The following is a 20,942-nucleotide window of genomic DNA, read 5'->3' on the forward strand; positions in this document are numbered from 1 at the left end:
TAAAAAAAAAAACATATATAAGATCAGGACTGCAAGACCACTTTGCCGATAACAGAAATACAAGCATACTAAGTAACAGTTATGGGAAGAGGTGGGAAGAAGGGAAATGCTCCCTTGCCCTTTGAACTCCCGTAAGGAAGATGAAAATTACCCGAAGGATTTTGAGCCAGCAGCTCACCAGAGCTGGAAGTACAGAATACGGTGCCTTTCTTTCCTCAGCCTCCTCTCTCCTATTTTCAGGCACAAGCTTTCACAAGCACCATCTTTGCAGATGTCCTTATACCATCCTCTAAGCTGAACAAGCTTTCCATTAAAAAAAGCAAATATTTTTCTAAAGGTCTGTGCCTGAGTAAGTTTACAGCTACATGTGAATGCTCTGGAATTAGAATATATGCAAAAACTTCTTTTTTCCACTTGTGAGTTCCAGGGCAGAGCTCATTTATCAAATAAATCACAGCTTTTAAATATTTGAATGAAAAAGCTTCTGTAACACTAAGAAATACTGCACCTCTAGCTGTCCTGGGTAGTTTCATTAAAAAACAAACAAAAATCTGTGTGATGACTCTTAGTCTGCAAGCGTCAGCACCATCTTTAGACAACAGTTCCTCATTCTCAACATGAGAAATTCTTTTGCAGATTCCTACAGCACTGTATATATTGGAATTAACTCTATTACGCCTCTTTACACAGACAGGGAGAAAGAGGCCTTGAACTCAAAATTATAGGTCTGCAAATCTTTCTATTGTTCAGGATGGAACACCCACAGTTCTTAAAGGCAAACATTGTTTCTACCTCTATGTTCAGTTTATTTAGCATATGTGGTATCTCCTTGCTTATAAAAATATTTGTTAGCATATATTTGTAATTTCCTATGCTAGTGAAGGTCTTTAAAGTAAATAAAGTATAAGACACATTTTTAAAGTATGTAAACATTTAGATTATTTTCAATTAAAAAAAATACATCTGCAGACTTCAGTGAAGTAAAAATGGCTCCAAAATTAAAAAACAAATAAGTAAACAAAAAAAGTGAAAACCTGTATGATATGAACTAGTGACTTCTTTTCATAGCACCAATAATAATTTTATAACGTAAGAGAATTAAAATAAAGGATATAGGAAAAAAAACTGAAAGTAAAGTTGCAAATGAATTTTAATAATTACTTTTAAGAAAGTATTTTCAATGGCTACAATCACTTGTCTTTGAAAGCTTGTATTTGACTACGTGCTTGCTTATTTTGCAGACCTTCTTCACAAAACTCATCCAATGAACAGGACCATTTCACCTGAAACACCAAGTCAATACATAAATGAGAAAGATTACCATGAATAGTTAAAAACACTTTTACCTTTCCTGTTCTGCCTCTCCAGTACATAATTATCGACAACAGAGAGTAAATTCTATATTGCAGTTGATGCAAAACCAAATGAACATGTAAAAAACCAAAACTGCTAAGGAGAATAATCCAAAGGCACAGTGATTTGAGATGAAAGAAAAATGCAATATATGTAGAATCACATAAGGAGCTGAAGATGAAAACAAAATTTGTATTCAGTGCAAAGGGATATGCATAACTGATGAAGAAACTTGAATACAGAACATATTTGGGACAGTAAGAGGTATACACCAGAACAGAAAATCATATTTCACTAAGTATTGTGAAAAGATGTCCAAGGTATAACATTCAGGCAGTTTACAAGTGTTCAGAAATAATCAAAATTTGTAGAAATTTTAATATTAAAATTTCTATGGCAAATTGGAAAAACACATTTTTTGCTAAGATTATTTCAAAGCTTCTGGCAAATTTCAGCATTATTAATAGCACTGATTGCAATTTATATTGTGATAGCATCTACAGCATCTGACTATGAAGCAGAACACTACAATATGCATCCAGTACACCTCAAAGTAATTTAAATTAGAATTTTAAATAATCCCAATTATAAAATAACTGAAGTCAGATAGACAAAAACACTCGATCAGAGTCACAAACAAGACATATTGATCGTTAATATAAATGACTTAATGCCATAACATACCGAATTTTATCAGAGTGTCATAACAAAACTGCATTCGCAATTCACATCCAAAACTAAAAATTCAAGTCAAGTCCCACTCTCATTTAAGCAGTGAGCATGAAGTTCAAGTGTGTTTGTGTTTCACTGTCTATGTTCAAGGTATCCTTTTTATTGACTTTTAAACAAAGAATAGCATAGCAAACCTTGCATATTACATAAGTGAACTTCAAAGCGCCTTACATCAACATCCCAGATCATAGGAGGTGCACAATTAAGAAATTAAGAATTTGAACACAATCCAACACAATAAAAACAACTTTTGAAGTGCTTTTTGTAAGAGGTAATGATGTAAGCCAGTGTAAGAATGATCAATCAGTTGCATAAGCAAGCCGAGTAGTCAGCACTGCATTCGAAGTCCTTCTGTGATTTCCTTTTGGAGAAGTATCCTACTCTAACCTACCAACTTGAAGGTCCAACATCTTCACTTGAGTAGCAATATATTGAGGAATAAAAACAGAAACAAAAACTCAACAAAACACATCTATACAGTCTGAAGGGACTGGACTCTCTTTCACCATCTTTGTTTACAGGAACAGCTTATTCAAATGCTGAAGTGTGAAGAGCATCAGGACCACTTTCTAAATTAAAAATTAGTTACAGTTTAATGTCATTTGATTCAGGACATACAAACATTTCAAAAGACAGCTCATTTGAATTATGCAAATCTCATTTTGACAAAACATACTAGAAATATTCCATAGTTGGGGCACTTTAAATGACCTAGTAAGATTTTGACAAGCTTTCCACATACAAAAATATTGCTTTTAGGGAAAGAGCTAAGTATTGGTTAAGTATTAATGTATGAACTAATGAACATGTGTCTGACTAACTCAATAGTTAAGAGAGAACATTACTTTTTTGCAGAAGTTGACTCACCATGAATTGTTTTTAATGATTAATTCCATAAATGACAGTTTTCAGATTTTCAGCAGTTAAAACCCCTATTTACTCTAATACCTCTCCCATTTCAGTAACCCTAAAATTAGACAAAGGACCACCTGATAGCTTATGCCTTCTCCACTTGAGTATTCAAATGAAAAAGAAAGGACATAAACCTTTCCTAGTTCCTTACCCCTATGTACAAGTGAAAGATTAATCCATATGCTCTCAGCACAAACCTAATCATTTTGATATAAAACTCATCTGAAGCATAAAGGCCACAGAAAATCGTAATGGGATGTTGCACCGGGCTCCTTAGGAAAGCACACTCTATAAAGCTCCGGAAGCACAGAACCTGACTCCACTTCACTACAGTACCTCAGAAAGAAGTCTCTTCCTAACACAAGACTTTAATTAAAACTTGTAGGAATAATCTCACCTATAGGTTAAATACTCATTAAAAGGGGGGGGGGAATCAAGCGAAGAGTCTTTTTTTTATCATCAAACCTACATACTACAAATACTGTTTACATGCTAATAATGTAAGCCAATAAGGAGAAAAGATGAAGTGTGACAGGATTTTATTTACTCGCCTCAACAGCATGGACTGAATTCCATCTTCTCATTCACTCTATATTGCGCCTGGATTTGGTACAATCACTCTCACTTTACAACAGAGCACTATATTAATAATTATTTTCATCCTATTTATAGCCGAAAATCCCTAGTCATGGAGCAAAATTCTACTGTGCTTAGCACTAGACAAACATCAAAGTAAAGCTCAGGTTTCTCCAGACTGAGATTCCAGGCTTTTTCACAACAAGATAAACATATCATAAAATTTTTATTACAGAAAGTCTTCCATGCAGTTATCAACAGCTAATCTAGCATTTTTATAATAATCATTGTTTCATTAAATATTTCAGGAAAGTTCTAAATTAATAAAGTGTACATCAGAAGATTAAGTATGACTTTAACTCTTTTCACGTGAAAAACCTACATTCAAATTGACTCGCTCTTATTTGCCTTGCTTCTTCTAACATTGATTTTCCAGACTAAAAAATATTTCTTCATCCTAGAAGCAACAGAAATAATTATTTATGCATGTAAAGTTTACAGACTGTCACACCTGCTGTCATGACAACTCATGAACAGAATTTATGCTGAATCTAGAGACAGATGCAGAGACCTATCTAGCCAATCGCTGGTTTCTAAATACACTCCCAAATATTGCCTCCCCACCTCTTCATCCATCTTGACAGATGAATGAAACGTATAGCTAAAGCAGAGGCCTGTTGTACCCATAAAAGAAAAAGCACACTAAGGAGACTTTAAAATTATCTTGCTAAAACCCAAATGTGAGCACACTCATATACCATAATTGCATATTTCTAGGCCCAGTAAATACAGCATTGCCATTACTACTAACAAGTCAGGAGCTTTTCTGCTTTACACTGTGCTAGCCCCAGCCCTGTTAGGCTTATTATCAAGGCTTGTTATCTGTGTAAACCAGAGCTCAGTACCAGGTGTCTCTTGTTGCGATGTAATTTAAGCATGGGATAATAGCAAAGGCTTTGAAAATATGTAGCACCCACCAAGCTCTTGCAGCACCTCGCCTGGGGGGAGAGGCCAATTATCTAGAAACTCAAAACACCTTATAAAACAGTAACCCCCCCAAGTCTGCTGTAGGGAAGACAGCAAATGCTCACTATAGTTTCAGGTTCCCTTGATAAAGAGGTATTGAGTCTTGTTACTTCAACCTCAGTGACTAAGGCCATCAAGGACTGCAGCCATCAGTGTTAGCACTGTGGTACTGCAACATCAGTATACGGTCATACCGTATACTCACTGCTAAAGATTACGTATTCATACAGTTGGTTATTTGCAGTGATGACAACTGATAATGAGGAAGAACTAGATATCAGCATGGTGAAAGAATGTCAGCCTAGTAATATTTTGTTTAAGAGCTTAAAACTGGCTTGATTTACCAGTCTTTTAAACACTCCCATCACAGCGATCTTTAACTCCCTAACTGACATATACACATATACTCAGTAACAACAAATGTCAGCAGAATTTTGTGGAACAATGTAAGGAAATAAGGTCACGATTACTTTGGTTAATTTTTAAATATGAAATGTGGCAATGGTCTGCATAAAATGTGGGACTTCTTTGTGATTCCATCATTGTCATGCCTGATGCATGCACAAAAGTAACAGGAGACACACGGCATCAAATCTCAAAACTGAATGATATTCAGTAATATTCTCTAGGTGAAAGCCAAATAGAAATTGGAAACAAATAATAAAAAGTAATAACACTAAAATATTGAGGCAAATGGGCAAGAAATGGATGTTTAATGCTAGTTTAAGCAAGAGGGTATATTTTTACTGATGTTTCCGTAACAGCCAACCGAAAGAATGGGACAATTTCATCAGTACATATTTTCTTGTATTTTATACTGTATAACTTGCTCAGATGCATTCTCTATAAGGTCAACAGTACTAGCTATGTCATACATTCTCTACAATGTGCAAGAGAACAAAATAATTAACTTAGCTCTTAAAATCTAGTGCCTATGAAGATATTACTAGAGAGAGTCTTACTTTTTCTATGGCTAAAGAAGCAAGAAGAAACAAAATATAACAAAAGAGAAAGAAGGACTTCTTGTTGCTTTAATGTTTTAGATATCAGGACAAAAAAAAATTTTGAGTAACCTTTAAATACTGTAATTCTTGAGAACACCAATGCAAGAATTAACACAGTATTAAGGAACTGGCATTTTAGGATACAAAGATATTAGAAAGTTATTACTGTAATTGGTTAACTTTAATTTATTTTTTCTTAATTTCTTACCTAAAATTGGAGAATAAATTAAAATTGAGTAATTTATAATACAGCTGTCTTTCACGCAGCCATTGTGGTACTGGTATCATTTCTATTTCTCCTAATTTATGCTCTGCAGAAAACTAGGGGAAAAAAAGAAATATTATACTATTCCTTCTTAAAAAAAATTTGACAAGTGTTATGGAATCTTCATCATCATCAAGACAGAACACATGAATTTGGATGACCTCCGTGGTAGCACAATTCACAACATTTTATCTTATCTATCAGTGCAGCTTGAATTTAATTTTGAACAAGTCTGCAGTTACTGCATGTTTTTATCATTCCAAATATCAAGACATTTCTATCATTCAAAATATATGATATGGCACATACACACTATTTAGAAAAGTATTAAAGCAGATGTTCAAGTCTATCCTTATTTAGGAATCCCCTTCAGCACATTTTAAAATCACCTTCATTTAGGCCCGTTCAATACATTCCTCACATAAAAATACTTATCTTGGACAAGGTATATAAAAAGGATAAATCTGAATGTAATTCTTTACTGTTAGCAAGTGAAACTATGGAATATCCATTTCTTCTAGTTACTACAAGATGCAACACTGAACATGAGGAAAAGAGAATTAGTATGTGGAAAGATTTCCAATACAATCTGGGCAGCTCTAGCCACCTAGAGAGTAATCACCATAACACTTTTCAGCAGCAATCTCCAAAAAACCTTTTCTTCAACCTCTGCCATATCTTTCAGGTAGGAAAACAGCAACTTATAAACCAATTAATAACATACTAAGAAAGTGAATTTTCACTCTCCCAAGAGGATGCTCATTTCTGTGTGAAAGACTATAAAAATGAGAAGTTGTAAATTCGTATAATCTATTTTCAAACGTTGGACTGGAGTCTGATTGGCAAGGAAATAGCAAATTGGCAATGGGCGGATGTACTTACATATCAGTCATTATCTTTCACAGGAGTATGAGAGATAGCAGATCTGCTACTAAGCACTAATTAATTGTTTTTAATTAATCATTCTGTGTTTTAGCCAAAGCAAGCGGTAGATCTTATGAGAGACATTTTGGAACAAATCTCTTCGTATTTGAAGACTGTACTTCAAATTTATGCACTGTAGCAAGCATTCTCGAGGCAAAGGAATAAGGTTACGGCCCTTTTTTTCCAGTCAGGTTCCCAACATTTATTCTCTTCTCTCAGTCTCTGGTTTTATAAAATCTTAATACCGCCGCTGGTAGTAAATATATCTTTGCCACTTTAATATAAGTAATTGCATCAGTTTCTAAGCAATGTTTGTAATTTTCTGACTTTTGAGTCATGTATTTCATATACACAATGAAAAATTTAACTTCAGCATCCAGCAACAATCCAATTATGTAAATTATGCAAATGATGCTGTTATCACTTTTTCCACGCAAGGTTAGTGTCATACTACTACATCAACTTTACTGATGTCAAAGAGAATAAAGGATTCAAGGATGAAGCAGAAATCCAGTCTTCATAAAGACATTTAAGAACTGCTGAAACATCATGCAATATAGCACTCAGATTCTTAAAAGGCATTATTTTTAGTCCTTTTAGGCATATCACTACTTTGTGTTCTCAGTGAGCTGGATTTGCTCTCTAATCTGACTGAAAATTAACCTGGCAAGTAAATAAATACACATATAAAGTATTTTTGTTCACTTTCAGCTAAATTAATGAAATGATTCAACACCCTGGCCACAGAATCATCAGTGACAACAGAATGGAAAGTGTGGCTTAGAGCCAGTCACTCAGCAGCCTTACATAGGCTTAAACCAATCATGAAATCTCACTCTGAGGTAAAGAATGAACTTTGTCCTTTTCTTCTTTAAAAAAGGAAATGCTGTTCAAGACAAAACAAAGACTAATCACTGAACAGTTACTAAGGGCCTACATATTTACAAGGTAAAGAATAAAAAACAAAAAAAACAAAGATAAGGCATGAACATTACAAATTTTATGTACAACCATCAGCAAAGGCTATGCCCTTGCGTGAAATCAAAACATGCAGAATCTAAGTGTATACCGCAATGTGCATTAACACACCCAAAAATGCAGATAGTTAGTGGATTACTAGGGTGCTAGTTAGCAACAAAGCTAGCCCTCTCCTGATACCCCTACAAATTCAAACTGGAGACAATGGTTCAAGATCTAAATACATGCCTGAGCAAAAGGATCAGCTATGTTAAGCTCAAAGCCAACAAGGATTTATCGTATGGAGAGACCGCCAAACACTTAAGTAAATAAGGTAACATAATAGTAACAGGAATGTGACATGATAATAAATGAAAAAGCAAAAAGGTTCTTTCTGTGGAAATCTTTGGGTTCATGTTATTCTACATTTTAAATAATATACTACTACCTTAGACACAAACGATGCTGTAACAGTCCAATATTCTTTGTTTTGTCTAGCTGTATTCACAGAGACAGCTTGTAAATCATATGGGTTATAGGGAGCTTTAAAGTTGTTCCTGTCTCTTCGAAGACAATATATATATTCTCCACTATCTTTTAGCAATAAAGGTTTCTGTCAAAAGAGGAAATGATTTATATGTAGGTATGTAATTTATTTTTCATGATTACAAGTTATATATCTATATATTTCACTATGAGAGGAAAAATAAACAAGTACCAAAATTTTCTAATAACGAGATTAGTAAATAACAATACTGAATTGACTGGAAAGTTATTCTACATGTTATCATAAAGTTTTTCTATCACTCCCACTCTAAATAATTATTCATCTGTTCCACCAGCAGGAAGTTAAATATTACTATTTCTTGTTGAGAAAACAAGATGGATCATAGGGACAAGGAATCAGCAGACCTATGACTAAACCCTGTTCATGTTCTAACTTCCTTATGCAAACTTAAACAAGCCACAGACTTTCCAGTAATCCAGTAATTCATAGTTTCTTCATATATAAAAGCAGTGGCAAACATTGTTCAACTTAAACAATATTGTAAAGCTCTTAAACATTATAGATATCACTGGTATCCAGTTGTTTTGCAAATACATCATTCTAGCTGGAACAAACTAGCTTTGTGGACAACTGTAATGCTTCTTAAAAACTTCAGACAGATTTCAAGTCAGAAGTCCTAAGGAATGAAATATAATACAGATGATATTTTTTAATTGTGCCTTCAAAAGATTTAGCAACATTGTGCACACAGAAACAAACTTCATTTTGCTTTGCTCTACTGGCTATTTTGTTTGTCCACGAATAAGCATACACACAAAATCTGTAGATGCTAATATTCAATATAATTAGACCAAATACGTGTCTGTCTGCCTCTGAGTGCACTAAACTAGTAAAAGGACACAGGAGGCCCCCTACTACTCTGCACTTGCATAGCAGAATATTTTGGCTGCCTCAGGAGCAGACCACCCAGTCACAACAAACACTGGCCTCACACTTGGCGTGTCTGATCAGGACAGACACTATCATAGTTCTTCTATAAGATTCTTCTATGTTTAAAGTAGTGTTAGAATAGGTGAACTATGTGGAGTACTAACTACAGTTTAAGTGACTGCTATGCATCCAGACATAGAATAAATAATTCTTGATGCCACTATTCTTTTCATCTCTTCCCAGCATTATAGCAGGGCTCTGCGCATTGCAAAGCGTAATTCAGCTTCTATTTTTTATTTTTAAGGTTTAGAATTAAATTCTGCTAATAGTCTATTCTTGGTAAACATCTTGTTAGTTCTAAGGGCAGAATTATCATTTTCAGAGACAAAAATATGCAGGAAATAAGTGTTTTAGATTTATAAACAACAGTACTTCTGGAGTATAAATGCACAGGATGTGGAAAATGGAAGGTAAAAATTACCACAAATGCAAACTTCTGATGCCTGGTCACATCAGCCTCGCTAGCTAAATGTTCACATGATGATAAATTTGTTTCCCAGCCAAGTTTGCCTCGAAGCCTCAAAATATGCATTATAACATCATCATCAATTGGTTCTGGTACATCGAAGAAAGAGAGAAAAAAATAGCATTTTTTTTCCTTAAACATACAATCTTTAGATTCATTGCATAAGACAGATCTAACAAGTATGGCGAATTGGTCTAATGTGACTAGTATCAAGATAGGAGAAACCAAGAAGATGGCTTAAAAGGTGATTCTGAAAAATAACAAACTTTCAGGTAATCCAAATGTATTTTGCAGCAAGTGGAGAACAGAGGTTCAGCTGAACCAAAGTGACTTCAATTGCCAGTGATTTATTCCTTTGTGTAGTTTACACAGCAAAATTCAAAACACTCACTGGAAGAAACATAACTTACTGGCCATAGGCTTTTGCAAACGCTAAAAAAACTGAAAGAATAAGAAAAGGCCTCTGAAGGGAGGGCAAAATTTCAGCTAGACAAAAAGAAGGTTGAAAAGAGACCAGCAATGATGTTTTTACATCTAATACTTAAAAGAAATTCCTTTGTACATGGAAACATACCACCCATTAAGAAATCAGACCAATCTAAATAGTCCTGTATAGGACAAAAACACTCTGGTTTAACAAAGGACTGCAAAGTTATAGAAAAAAAAATAGAGATATCCTAGAAAGCATTAAAAATAATTGTTTCCACGATTGAATCTCTATTAAAACATGCGTAAGAAAAAAGGCTTGTTAAAAAAAAAAAAAATCAGAATCCAACTGCAGTATCACTCTCTCAGTTTTCAGACTCAATGACAGATATTTTTAATGGAGAAATGATGAGCAAAATCTGTTTTTCCCCACAAGCACTGCAGAATATAAGTGGGAAAACATAACTGTTCTTTAAGAATCATTTCTCTAATTAAAAAAAAAAATCGTATTGTAGTTAGCCATAAACAACCTTAAAATACAAATTCAAGTGCTGTATGAAAGTACATTAAGTTCTGGTCTGGCATTGGGTATAAAAAAAACATCAGAAGCTAGACATGGAGGAAGAAGTTGTTAGCTAGCCTTTGAAATAAGGTTTAAAATGACAGCATGCTCTAATTTAAAGCTGTATCACAATTTTTCTTTCATGTATGTGTACAGTTACCCTAAAGGGAGGACAGGGATGAGGAAGGAGAGCATAAGTTGAGTGTATTCTCTACTGTATCAATGTAAATCTGAAGTAAAAATATCGACTTTAGTGGCATAACTAAGGGCATAGTCTGGCTCTCTGATGATTAAGACTTGCATACCTGTTCTATCATAAGATGGAACTCTTTTCCTCACAGGCTGATTGGTCGATCTCTCAACTTTTGGTTGCTCACAAATCTTTTTATTGCAACTTGGTTCCAAAACAGCTGTTTGCATTTCAGTCCTAATATTATCTGTAATGGACACATTAAAAAGAAAAACATTACTTATTTAAAGTAGACCACCATGCACAATCATTTTCTAATTTAAGCAAAACTTCCTATAAGTTTACAACATTTCTGCAACTTCTGTATCTCAAAATGTATTCTGAATCAGAGACAGAAGACGGGGTCGGGGGAGAGAAAGAATACTCTATTTCCTTTCATTGATAATACATTAAAACTTGTATTCAGATCATACATTGGTATCAGTAAGAAATATAATACTTGTTTCTAGTGTATTCTGGGAGGTAAACAGGACAGCATTCACCTTGATTTTTAGCATTTGCTTTAGGGGGAAGGTTTGGGGTTTTGTTTTTTTAAATACTAGAAAACCTTTTGATCCACTCTGAAAGAAAGCAGTGTTTTAGCATTCTTTTCTCGCTCCTGTTAGTTCACTTTTGCTTACATCTCCACTATTCCTTTTTTTTCTAAACATGTTAAGCTTTGCTGGATTCTTTTTACACACTCAGCACATACACAAGCAGTGTCATTCACTTTACTTGTAATGCGCAGAGGAAGAGCAGCATTCTATTCTACAGACGTTGCAGAGGTGGACAGAATGGTTGTTCATGCTACATCTACCCACTGTAAAATTATACATCTCACCAAATATTAAAAGCCCACTTAGGCTTTGTGATTTTCAATAACAACAACACAAAACAGAAACAAACAATCAGACCACGTTCAAACTGAAAACTAGAACGTTTGTGACTTAATGGTATTCTTTTTTAGAAATGCCCTAGAGGATATACATATATATGAGAGAGAAAGAGAGCGCGAGTGTGTGCATATTTCATATTTAAGAATCCTGATGAGTAAAGAAAGTCATATATATTATTACTCCCCTCTCTGTCATTTTAGGTACTTTACCATATACAGTAGAAGGTGGTGATGTGCCAAAAAAATGCTGAACTCCTTTGCTAGTAGAAGTTGTGGAAAGTGTCGTTTTCAAATTTTCATTCTGTGACATTAAGGATACCACTTGTATTATGCTCTCGTTTAGATTCGCTGTCTCATGCTCTGACATTCTAGTAGGCTGACAAAGAGATTCTTCTCTTCCCTCTGTATGTTTTCTTGAGAGTCTGCAATTAACAATATGCTCTTCTAGGAAAAACTACTGAAGATTCAGTCATACAGGCAAAATAGAAAAATCATCTGTGATTTGTATCATGGTCTGCATTTATGATTAAAGTACAGCCGTCCTCTGGCACAGAATGAAAAAGTTATTCACTATGAATGAAATATACAGTGGGGTGGGAAAGGAAATCAAAATAAAATTAAAGCCCTACTCCTTGAACTTTAAAACTACGAGCATCAAAAGCAATATTACATAAAACCCGATCATTACTCTGATTAGTCTCAAAGGTAAGAGAGCTTTAAGATTAAACTATAAATTTTAGCTGTGGAAAAGAAAACCAAGAAAATAATACTTGCAAAAAAATCAATGCTATCATTTCTTCTCAGTAATGTCAACAACACTGTGTTTATTATAAAAGCAGAAAAGAAAGTAATAAATTGCATTTTGAAAATTAATTTCTTTCCTAGAGAAAGCATGAAAATAAGAATCCTGGAAATCCTTTCAATCTGAATGCATCTTATGCAATTACTGAATATAATACCTAAAACTGACTTCTACTTGACTTTATTTCTACTTTGTATTACATAAGCTTTTTCAAGTCCATTCTTAGATCTGTAAATAATCTGAAAACAACCTCTAAATGAAATTAGTTCAATATGAATGTGAAATAATTCAAGGTTAAGCTAGACAGCCCCCTCAAAAATCTGCTCTATATTAGCCTTTAGGAAAACATAAGGAAAATAACTGTCACTAGCTAACACACAAAAACAGGACATAGGAGAGTCAGCTTCTATCTCCTACACCAAGACCAGCTTCTTACGTATCTTGGGGGTGGACTTAGCCTCTGCATGCACTAAAGCATGTGCAGTTCAGGTATGCTTTCATCTGTGAATTCCAGCTAATTTCATTTGTCAAGATTAAAGGAAAAAAATTAAAAAAAAAACTAAAAAAAAAAAACTGAAGGAAATAATGATTTCATACACAACCTGTTTTCATTCAACTAGCTTCATCTTCAGTAACATTTGAGAGTATCATGACTACTCCTTTAGTCCTACTTAAAGACAATAAACATTAAACATTTAAATTAACTCAGTCATCATATTCCATCATTATATTTGAAAAATACTAATATTTGTGGTTTGCTATACAGGTGAAAGTAATACAATACATGGAAAAACATTTGCAGAGAATCATATAATACATATTGCCCCCAACTTCTTAGCATCAAAAGTATGATTTGACTAGATTCTATTCCTTTTACAATGACCTCACTAGCACTTCTCTGGATTTTCATTGACACAAACAAGATCAGAGTCTATTGCAATGGGCCAAAATTATAAAGTTTATGCTGGAGTGTTAATCCAGCCTTCACAGAATTCATAGGGAAGCAGTCAAATAACTCACTATAAGACATCCATTGCTGTTTCAAATTTTAAGTAGCACAGAACAAAAAGATATCACAAAGGAATATTATTTTACATCTGGATTTCCAAAACACATGCCTTACTCTTTCATTGCTGCTTTTTGTTTCCTTTCTGTACTTCCTCTGTAAACTGCTGTGCGGAGAATAGAGTATTTCTTCTTTACTGAGGATGACTGAGAACAAAGAGCAAAGAAATACATTAATTTTAATAACTATTGAGTGGGTGGTCATATATTATACTCTAAAATTAATGAAGAAATTTATTTAAGAGCTATAGAAAATGTTTTCAAAAGCACCAACTGATGGCTTAGCTCAGCTTTCATTACAGAATTTTTCTGAGTTAAGATATTTTGTGTGTATGAAATTTTGCTTGTAAAAAGCATCCTGACAAGTGACTTAAAAATAAATGTGCTCGAAACATGACAATTAATGTCTAGTATTTTCATATGGAGTATGAAATTCCATTCTCCTGTTTCCATCAACCCAAGGCTGAAATAGTCACAAACCTTCAGAAAAAGAAATTCTAAATTTAGAACAGTAAATCATTGTTTTTCAGGATATTTAAGCCAGCTACTACCTATTACTATACCTGGTCTCTGCAGTTTCACTTATCACTCTCTAGGCATCTAAAAGCTCAGCAATACTACAGTTTCAACAGTCCCAGCAGTCTATGCCCAGAGTTTGGTCCAGAAGCACACATGGTCCTGCGCTGGCTTTGAATGCACAAAACCACAGGCTAACCCAGAGTCCAGGATCAGCAGCAACTGACCAGAGTTTTTGAAGATCTAATTTTGGACTTTGGCATGCAGATTTAGAAAAGATTTAGAAACACAGATAGTTTCATATTTAACTCCAGCTTAAGACAACATACAACTGTAATACTGAACTCTAATTTAAGTCAGATCTTTAGTATAATGGGACTGTAGTTAGGAGGATAATAATAGCAATTAAAATTGTAACACTCAGTCTGGCTTAAAACATGTACATTCTCACCAGTTCACTGTTGTCCTTCTCACTGCCATCGGCCTGTTCACACACAATATACCTGTCGTTTACCACATGTGGTACCTCTGCCCTCTCTGGTTCAGGCTGGAGACGCGACATTAATTTTTCTTTCAGCATTTTTTTTTGCACATCCATCTGGGGCAGGTAGCTTTCATTCTAATTACATGAAAACAATTACAGAACAAAATTTGCAGTAACTGTCTCCCCACGTTTAACACTTGCTAAGATCTCCATATGTCATTGCCAATCAGGTTGTGTTGGGATATGTGCTTCTGCAGTATTGAAACCAAAAGTTCACACAGTTTGCAACTGTACACTATATGTAGCAAATCACAAACTTGCTTTGACAAATGTGTAATATAGAACTCTAAAGACAAATACGCACTTACTGCATTAATTGTAATTTAGATAGAAGAATGTACATTTTTACAAGTACCACTAAAAGAGAAAACGCATTTTAAAAACGTTTTTAAGAATTATGTACTATACACAGTACATACTCAAAGTTTGAAAAAGTCTGAAAAGATATTTTAAGAATTTTTTTAATATCCTAAATCCAGTCAAAAATAGCCATCTAAATAACCCAGTTCAAAAAGACTGTTGTGCTTTTTAACCCAGAGATTAATAGATAGTAAATAAGCATTTAAAACCAGGACAGAGTACAGTCTTCATTCTTGGCTTGCATGTCTCACTTGAATATCATATTAGCCTGGTTTCCCAGTTCCTCTCCCCATTCCCTCACATGCTTCAGAATGATGCTTCATAGTATCATAAAAGCATAGAAATGATGATACTTAATTTGGTGATCTGTTCAGTATTCTCAGCTCTAACTGGTGTCCCTACCTCCCGAAGCTGCATTTTGCAACAATTAGTTATCAGCTGCAAATATATATCAAACTTAAATCAAAATAGATTACTCTAGATCAATATCTACAAATCCAACTGGTTCAACATATGCTAGCTCACTGCATAAAGCCAGTCCGTTCTGTATTCACCACCTGTAAATTACACTATTCTGCACCGAAATCTGCTTAAAAGGGTCAAGTAAAAGCAGTTTCCTCCTCCATTGATTTGGCCTTCTTAATAAACAACAGACAAATATATAATAGGAAAAAGCTGTCTGACAGGACATGTAATTCCTTCATTGCCTTTATTTCAGATGTTATTAGTTTCTAGCATGTATCTTACAGAATTAAAAACTCTTACTTGCCACCAAGAAAGCAACTGATGCCCCAATGTCTGCTATCTAGAAAGAGATGTTATTTACATTCCATTATAGATCTTACGAACTATTTAGCCCAAATACTTACATTCAAGGAGCACCATTGAAATTATTTTTTATACTGCATTTTCAGCAATTTAAACAAGCAACAGAGCACACAGAAGAACAAAAGCTGTTTGAAGTTTTAGTTACTATTATACATTTCATAGTAGAAAGTGCACGAAGCAGACAAAATAAGAACTAGTAAAGATCTGGCCTGGCTTCATATTCAAATTGTAAGATGCTTAATCATCGGCTACAGTGTCTTCTCTCTGGGTTTTTGAATGCACAAGTCAATGAGGCAGACTTGCTCATTTGAGCAGGAGGTAAGGCAACTCACCCACGGATCCCTTGAGCTCAGTTTTCTTCTCCTGTGACTCCAGGATCCACAGTCAGCCGTCCACTCAGGTGATCTTAAAATTAGGAAATGGAAGAAAGGAGGCTTGTCTCATCCCAGTAGCTGAGATCTCTTCTGGAAACTACACCATCTTCTTTAGATCAAGTTGTATCCACAATGGCAGGAGGTTACTATGCTCACTGGATCAAAGACCAAGTGCAAGACAGTAAAGCACGAACATAACTTAAATTTCATCAGTGTACACCAAAGCAGTTTGCTGAATCCTGATCCTGATTATACCACAAAATGTGGCAGTTCTATTTCTGAACATCTGATAACATAACATTTTTGAAAACATAAAATCATTCAGGGGCTAGAAGTGGCAGCTCTACTACCTTTATACAAGAAGGGTACTACCCTTCTTGTAGTATTATTTTTTAAACTACAGCTTGTAGCGGTCCAAAGCGGTTTCAGCAGAGAAGTACTGTGCAGGAGAGTTAGTTGTTGAGGCAGCTGCAAGCAGACTGTAGCAGCAACCTCTTCAATCTCCAACTAGATCCAAGACATTCATTCACGCCCCAAGAACACACACTGCTGCTGTTTCCTTTCCATTTCCTATCACTCAAGTAGTAGTTAATATTCCCATAATCAATACACTTTCAGAAATCATGCATACATTTCTCATACTATTTAGCGAAAAATAGATGGTCCAAACCAACGCAACTGTGTGCTGCAACTGATCAGGAGAGTTCATGGTGAAGTTCAACTGTGGAAGAGGTAATCTCCAAGTGAATAGTGGTAAATTCTTTACTCATTACAGCTAGATTGAAAAAAGACTGGGACCATACCTTAAGGTGGCATATACATTAAAAATAGTATGTAGACAAAACATTTTTGATATAGAAGCAGCTATACTCTCAAAAGCCACATAGAAGTACTATCACCTCTAACACCAGTATCTCACATCTAAGAATCTATTGCTATCGGTCTGGACGGACCCTTTCTAGCTACACCTCACAGATCTTCCTAGGAGCATGAGATGTAACACCTTTGGAGAAACAGAAGGGATGACTCTGACCTACCTATTCCCTTAACTTTTAAAGTACAGCTAGATGGAAGAGCTAAATCAAAAAACTGCCTTTTCCTTTGGCAGAAGAATCATAATCTATTAGTCAGTGTGTTAAAAGTGAATTTATTAAGGACTCAACTGATCAAACAATGTAAGTACTTGAAATCCAGCTGACAGTCAATGCAAACACTTGATTTTTCAATTGTCAGCAAAAAACATTGAGGAACTAATAAAATGCATATATCATATCTGCTTGAAAAACAAATGATTTGTTGGAGTCTCTACTTGTACTACACGTACCTTAGTGCCTACGCATGTCAAAATTTAAGCATAAACAGAGTAAAACAAAATCTATGAGTTTGGTGCTGTAATAGAGAGAGTATATCCAAGATACAGCACTGTTTCCTTGCAGGACCTTTCTCTCTCAGCAGTCCTAAGATGCTTGTTTAACTTGCTGAAAACCATTTAACTGCTTCTTATAGCTGACCTATATGATATACTTTTAAGAAACAAAACACAGATATTTCATAACTGCTTGATTTTTCTGGCTCTTTAGATTTAGCCTGCTAAAAATCATAGGTACTAATCCAGCATAATCAGACATGCATTCTCTCAAGGTCATATATATCAGAGAGTGAAAGAAGTATGAGGCTGCATATACAGCCGTGACAACAGATATCCATAAACTAATTTAAATTGGTTTAAAAATCATTCCTTTAAGTTACTATAGCTTAATGAATTACTGCAGGACAACTGATGGTAGGTGTATTTTTAATGCATCAAAGATTGAAGATGCAGCATGCTACCTAAAAGCAGTTACGCTCAGATCAAAAGGCCCAGCTAACACGACCAGCAACAGAAACTCAAAGAGCACAGGCATCAGGCCAGCCATGCAGCAATGCCTCCAACAACCCATGCCTCAGGGACCCCTCACGCCAGGAGTTACACACTTTTAGTGACCCTCAGTGCATTTTTATTCAACTGGTAGATCATTTTATTGCCTGTAATATCACAAAAGCTAAAACTCTTCAGAGCCAGCTTTGCGTTTTTACTATCCTGAATAGTTTAGCAGGTTTGGCAACCACTGTTGATTTGTTTCAGTCCTGTATACTCACTCATCACACTGGAGCATGGGACATGCAGGAATAGTACAAGTTTGACCTTAGCTAAAGAACTAGAGAGAAGACCTGCTTCACTGCAAACGACAGCTGTCGTGTTTCCACATTTAGGCGCCGGTTTTGCGAGTTTCCTTTCGGCACTGAAGAGCCAGGCAGTCGGCCACCGCCACGCCGCGGAGAGGGCCGCCGGCACCCGCCGCCCCCGCGCCCCGGAGGGCAGCTCCCCCGCGCGGCGGCGGAGGCCGCGCTTCAGCCGGGACCGCAGAGCCGCCCCGCAGCACGCCGGCGCTTGCGTTACCCGCCCCGCAGAGCCTGGCCCCGCAGCGGCCCGCATTAACAGCCCCCTCCCCGCCCGGCGCCGCTCACCGGCTCGCCGCGCGCGGAGCTGGCCGTTACCACCGTTAACGGCGAGGCGCCGGGCGCGCGCCCCGCCCGCGCCGCAGCAACGGCCGCGAGGGCGCGCGGGCCGTTGGGGGCGGCTACGCGCGGCGACCGTTGGCCGCGCCGCGCGGCTCGGCCTCCTCGCGCCGCCGCCTGAGCCGTTGCCCCCGGCCAGCGTCGTGCTGCCGTCTGCCCGCGGCGCCTCCTTCGCCCCAGGCACCGTCTGCGTGCGTGTGCTTGCAGACCGTTTCTTTGACTCGCAGGTTTACACAGCGCTTGCGGTTAGGGAGCAGAGGGAGAAAGAGAGTTATAAATAGCAGGCGCATTTGTGTCGAAACAGATTTATACCCTGAATGTGATTTTTCTCCCTGCAGAGAATTACGCTGGGGAGGCGATCATAACAGCAATTAAGCCCAGCAGTTAAGAGGTGAAGCAAGGTTAACTTTGGGTGAAATCTATTCCATAGTAACGTTGAGTAAAGCCAATAAATAAATTATTTATATTTACTTCCTGCAACAATTTCCTTAGTATTTCCTTCAAAAGCTGTTTGCGATTTCAGCAAATGTATCAAGCTTCTAAGAAGTTGTGGGAAGCTCAAGAAGACATGGACAAAACCAAATAGGTACAATAATCAGATGTTACCCTCACCAAAGTGGATTTTTTAAAAAATAGATCTATTCAATAATTCAGATTTTTATTTCTACCTAATATCTTGAAATCAGTCTGCTTGTAAGTTCTCTCGAGCCCTCGGTATATATAGCTTATATCCTCAACTTGCATTTCATTAATCATAACATTATTTCATAATTAAAAGAACACTCTATATTTTAATAAATTTAAGGACAGCTTATCTAAACTGCCAGATTCTGTTGGAAACCTAAAGGAAAATAAAAGTCTGCTCAGAACTAACTAATCCACACTTGATTTGACCATACATGGCTTTCCTAAAGATTTAAATGGTGACTAATCCTTGCTTTGTTAATCTGAAATACTTACACCCAAATAAAATATGAAATTTTCAAAGACATTAATATGAATATGGTCTGACTCAGTGAATCAGTATGAAGTGTCATATTAAGGAAATGAAATCTCATGAGATATAAAAATAATTAAACACTTGCAGGAGACTCATCTGTTTTTCCACTTACGCACAGGAGATTTACATGCAAAGCTCCCATTGAAGTGACTTGCAGTTAATTTTGAACAGTTATAAGAATACATAAAATCAGAATGCTGGCAAAAAAAAAAAAATTTCCAGCCATTAATATGTATGGCTTAATTTATATCTGCAGATTTTTCTGTTTATTAATATTTGGCTTTTATGAAAGATTTACAAAGGATGACTGCAGAGAACTGACTTTCGATACTATCCTATTATGCTAGGACAGGTTCAGCCAGTATGTCACGTTATATATGGTTGCAAGCGCAAATGTTCACTTCTAATGCAACAACAAAAAAATTCATTTCTTAATGCTACTGATAATCTAGATGCAATTAATTTGAGAAGTAGTTCAGATTATGTTTGCTGGCTGAAATAATTACATGAATCTGTTTAATGCTTGAAACCAGAAATATTCCATGTGGCTTTGGAATTAATTTAAAGTGGTTTACCTGGTTTTTGTTATATATGACTATTTACACAGTATTTTGTAGGATTATGAAAGAGAAGTCTCTCTTTGCATGGAAATTTTGCGCCCTCTTTGTACTGAGATAAATAGGATTACCACAATACTGGTTTGAGGGTAGCATGCTCCTAATCAAATAAAACAAATAAAATGAACGCATACTGACAAATTTAGTTTGCTAAAACAAGCAGTGTACTATGCTAAGGGATAAGAAGAAATGTTTTGAAAACAATTTGGACCATAAAACATTACAAAATGAATCTGAGGGCATTCAGGAATGGTTGTGGAATCTTAAGAGACAATATGTTTTTCCACTCCATCTAATCCATAAATTCAGATAATATCTTAAAAAAAAACTTTAAATCTTTAAATAGTGCCTTCACTGGGTGTAATTGAAAATAACTAGAACACACTAGTTAGAAAAACATTATAGATCTACCTGAATGCTACAGGTTTTTACTGAGTTATTTATACTGTAGC

General features: G+C 35.8%; 1 protein-coding gene across 3 annotated transcripts; it reads right to left on the reverse strand.

Moving 5' to 3' along the window:
* Positions 1–1,120: 1,120 nt before the first annotated feature.
* On the reverse strand, positions 1,121–19,130 carry DNAH14 (dynein axonemal heavy chain 14). Of its 3 annotated transcripts, XM_064509959.1 has the most exons (11): positions 18,823–19,130; positions 16,273–16,469; positions 14,660–14,827; positions 13,751–13,839; positions 12,036–12,247; positions 11,007–11,138; positions 9,669–9,802; positions 8,198–8,362; positions 5,812–5,924; positions 3,956–4,030; positions 1,121–2,654 (listed from the first exon to the last, which is right to left on the reverse strand). In XM_064509959.1, exons 3-10 carry the CDS (start codon positions 14,804–14,806, stop codon positions 3,958–3,960), a joined length of 1,065 nt encoding a protein of 354 aa, XP_064366029.1. In that variant the 5' UTR covers positions 14,807–14,827; positions 16,273–16,469; positions 18,823–19,130; the 3' UTR covers positions 1,121–2,654; positions 3,956–3,957. The 3 variants fall into 3 exon arrangements, with proteins under 3 accessions (XP_064366029.1, XP_064366027.1, XP_064366028.1); XM_064509957.1 differs by having other exon boundaries at positions 1,121–4,030; XM_064509958.1 differs by lacking the exon at positions 18,823–19,130 and adding an exon at positions 18,454–18,599 and having other exon boundaries at positions 1,121–4,030.
* Positions 19,131–20,942: the final 1,812 nt, after the last annotated feature.

This window comes from Dromaius novaehollandiae, chromosome 3 (assembly GCF_036370855.1).
Source record: "Dromaius novaehollandiae isolate bDroNov1 chromosome 3, bDroNov1.hap1, whole genome shotgun sequence".
Lineage (NCBI taxonomy): Eukaryota > Metazoa > Chordata > Aves > Casuariiformes > Dromaiidae > Dromaius > Dromaius novaehollandiae.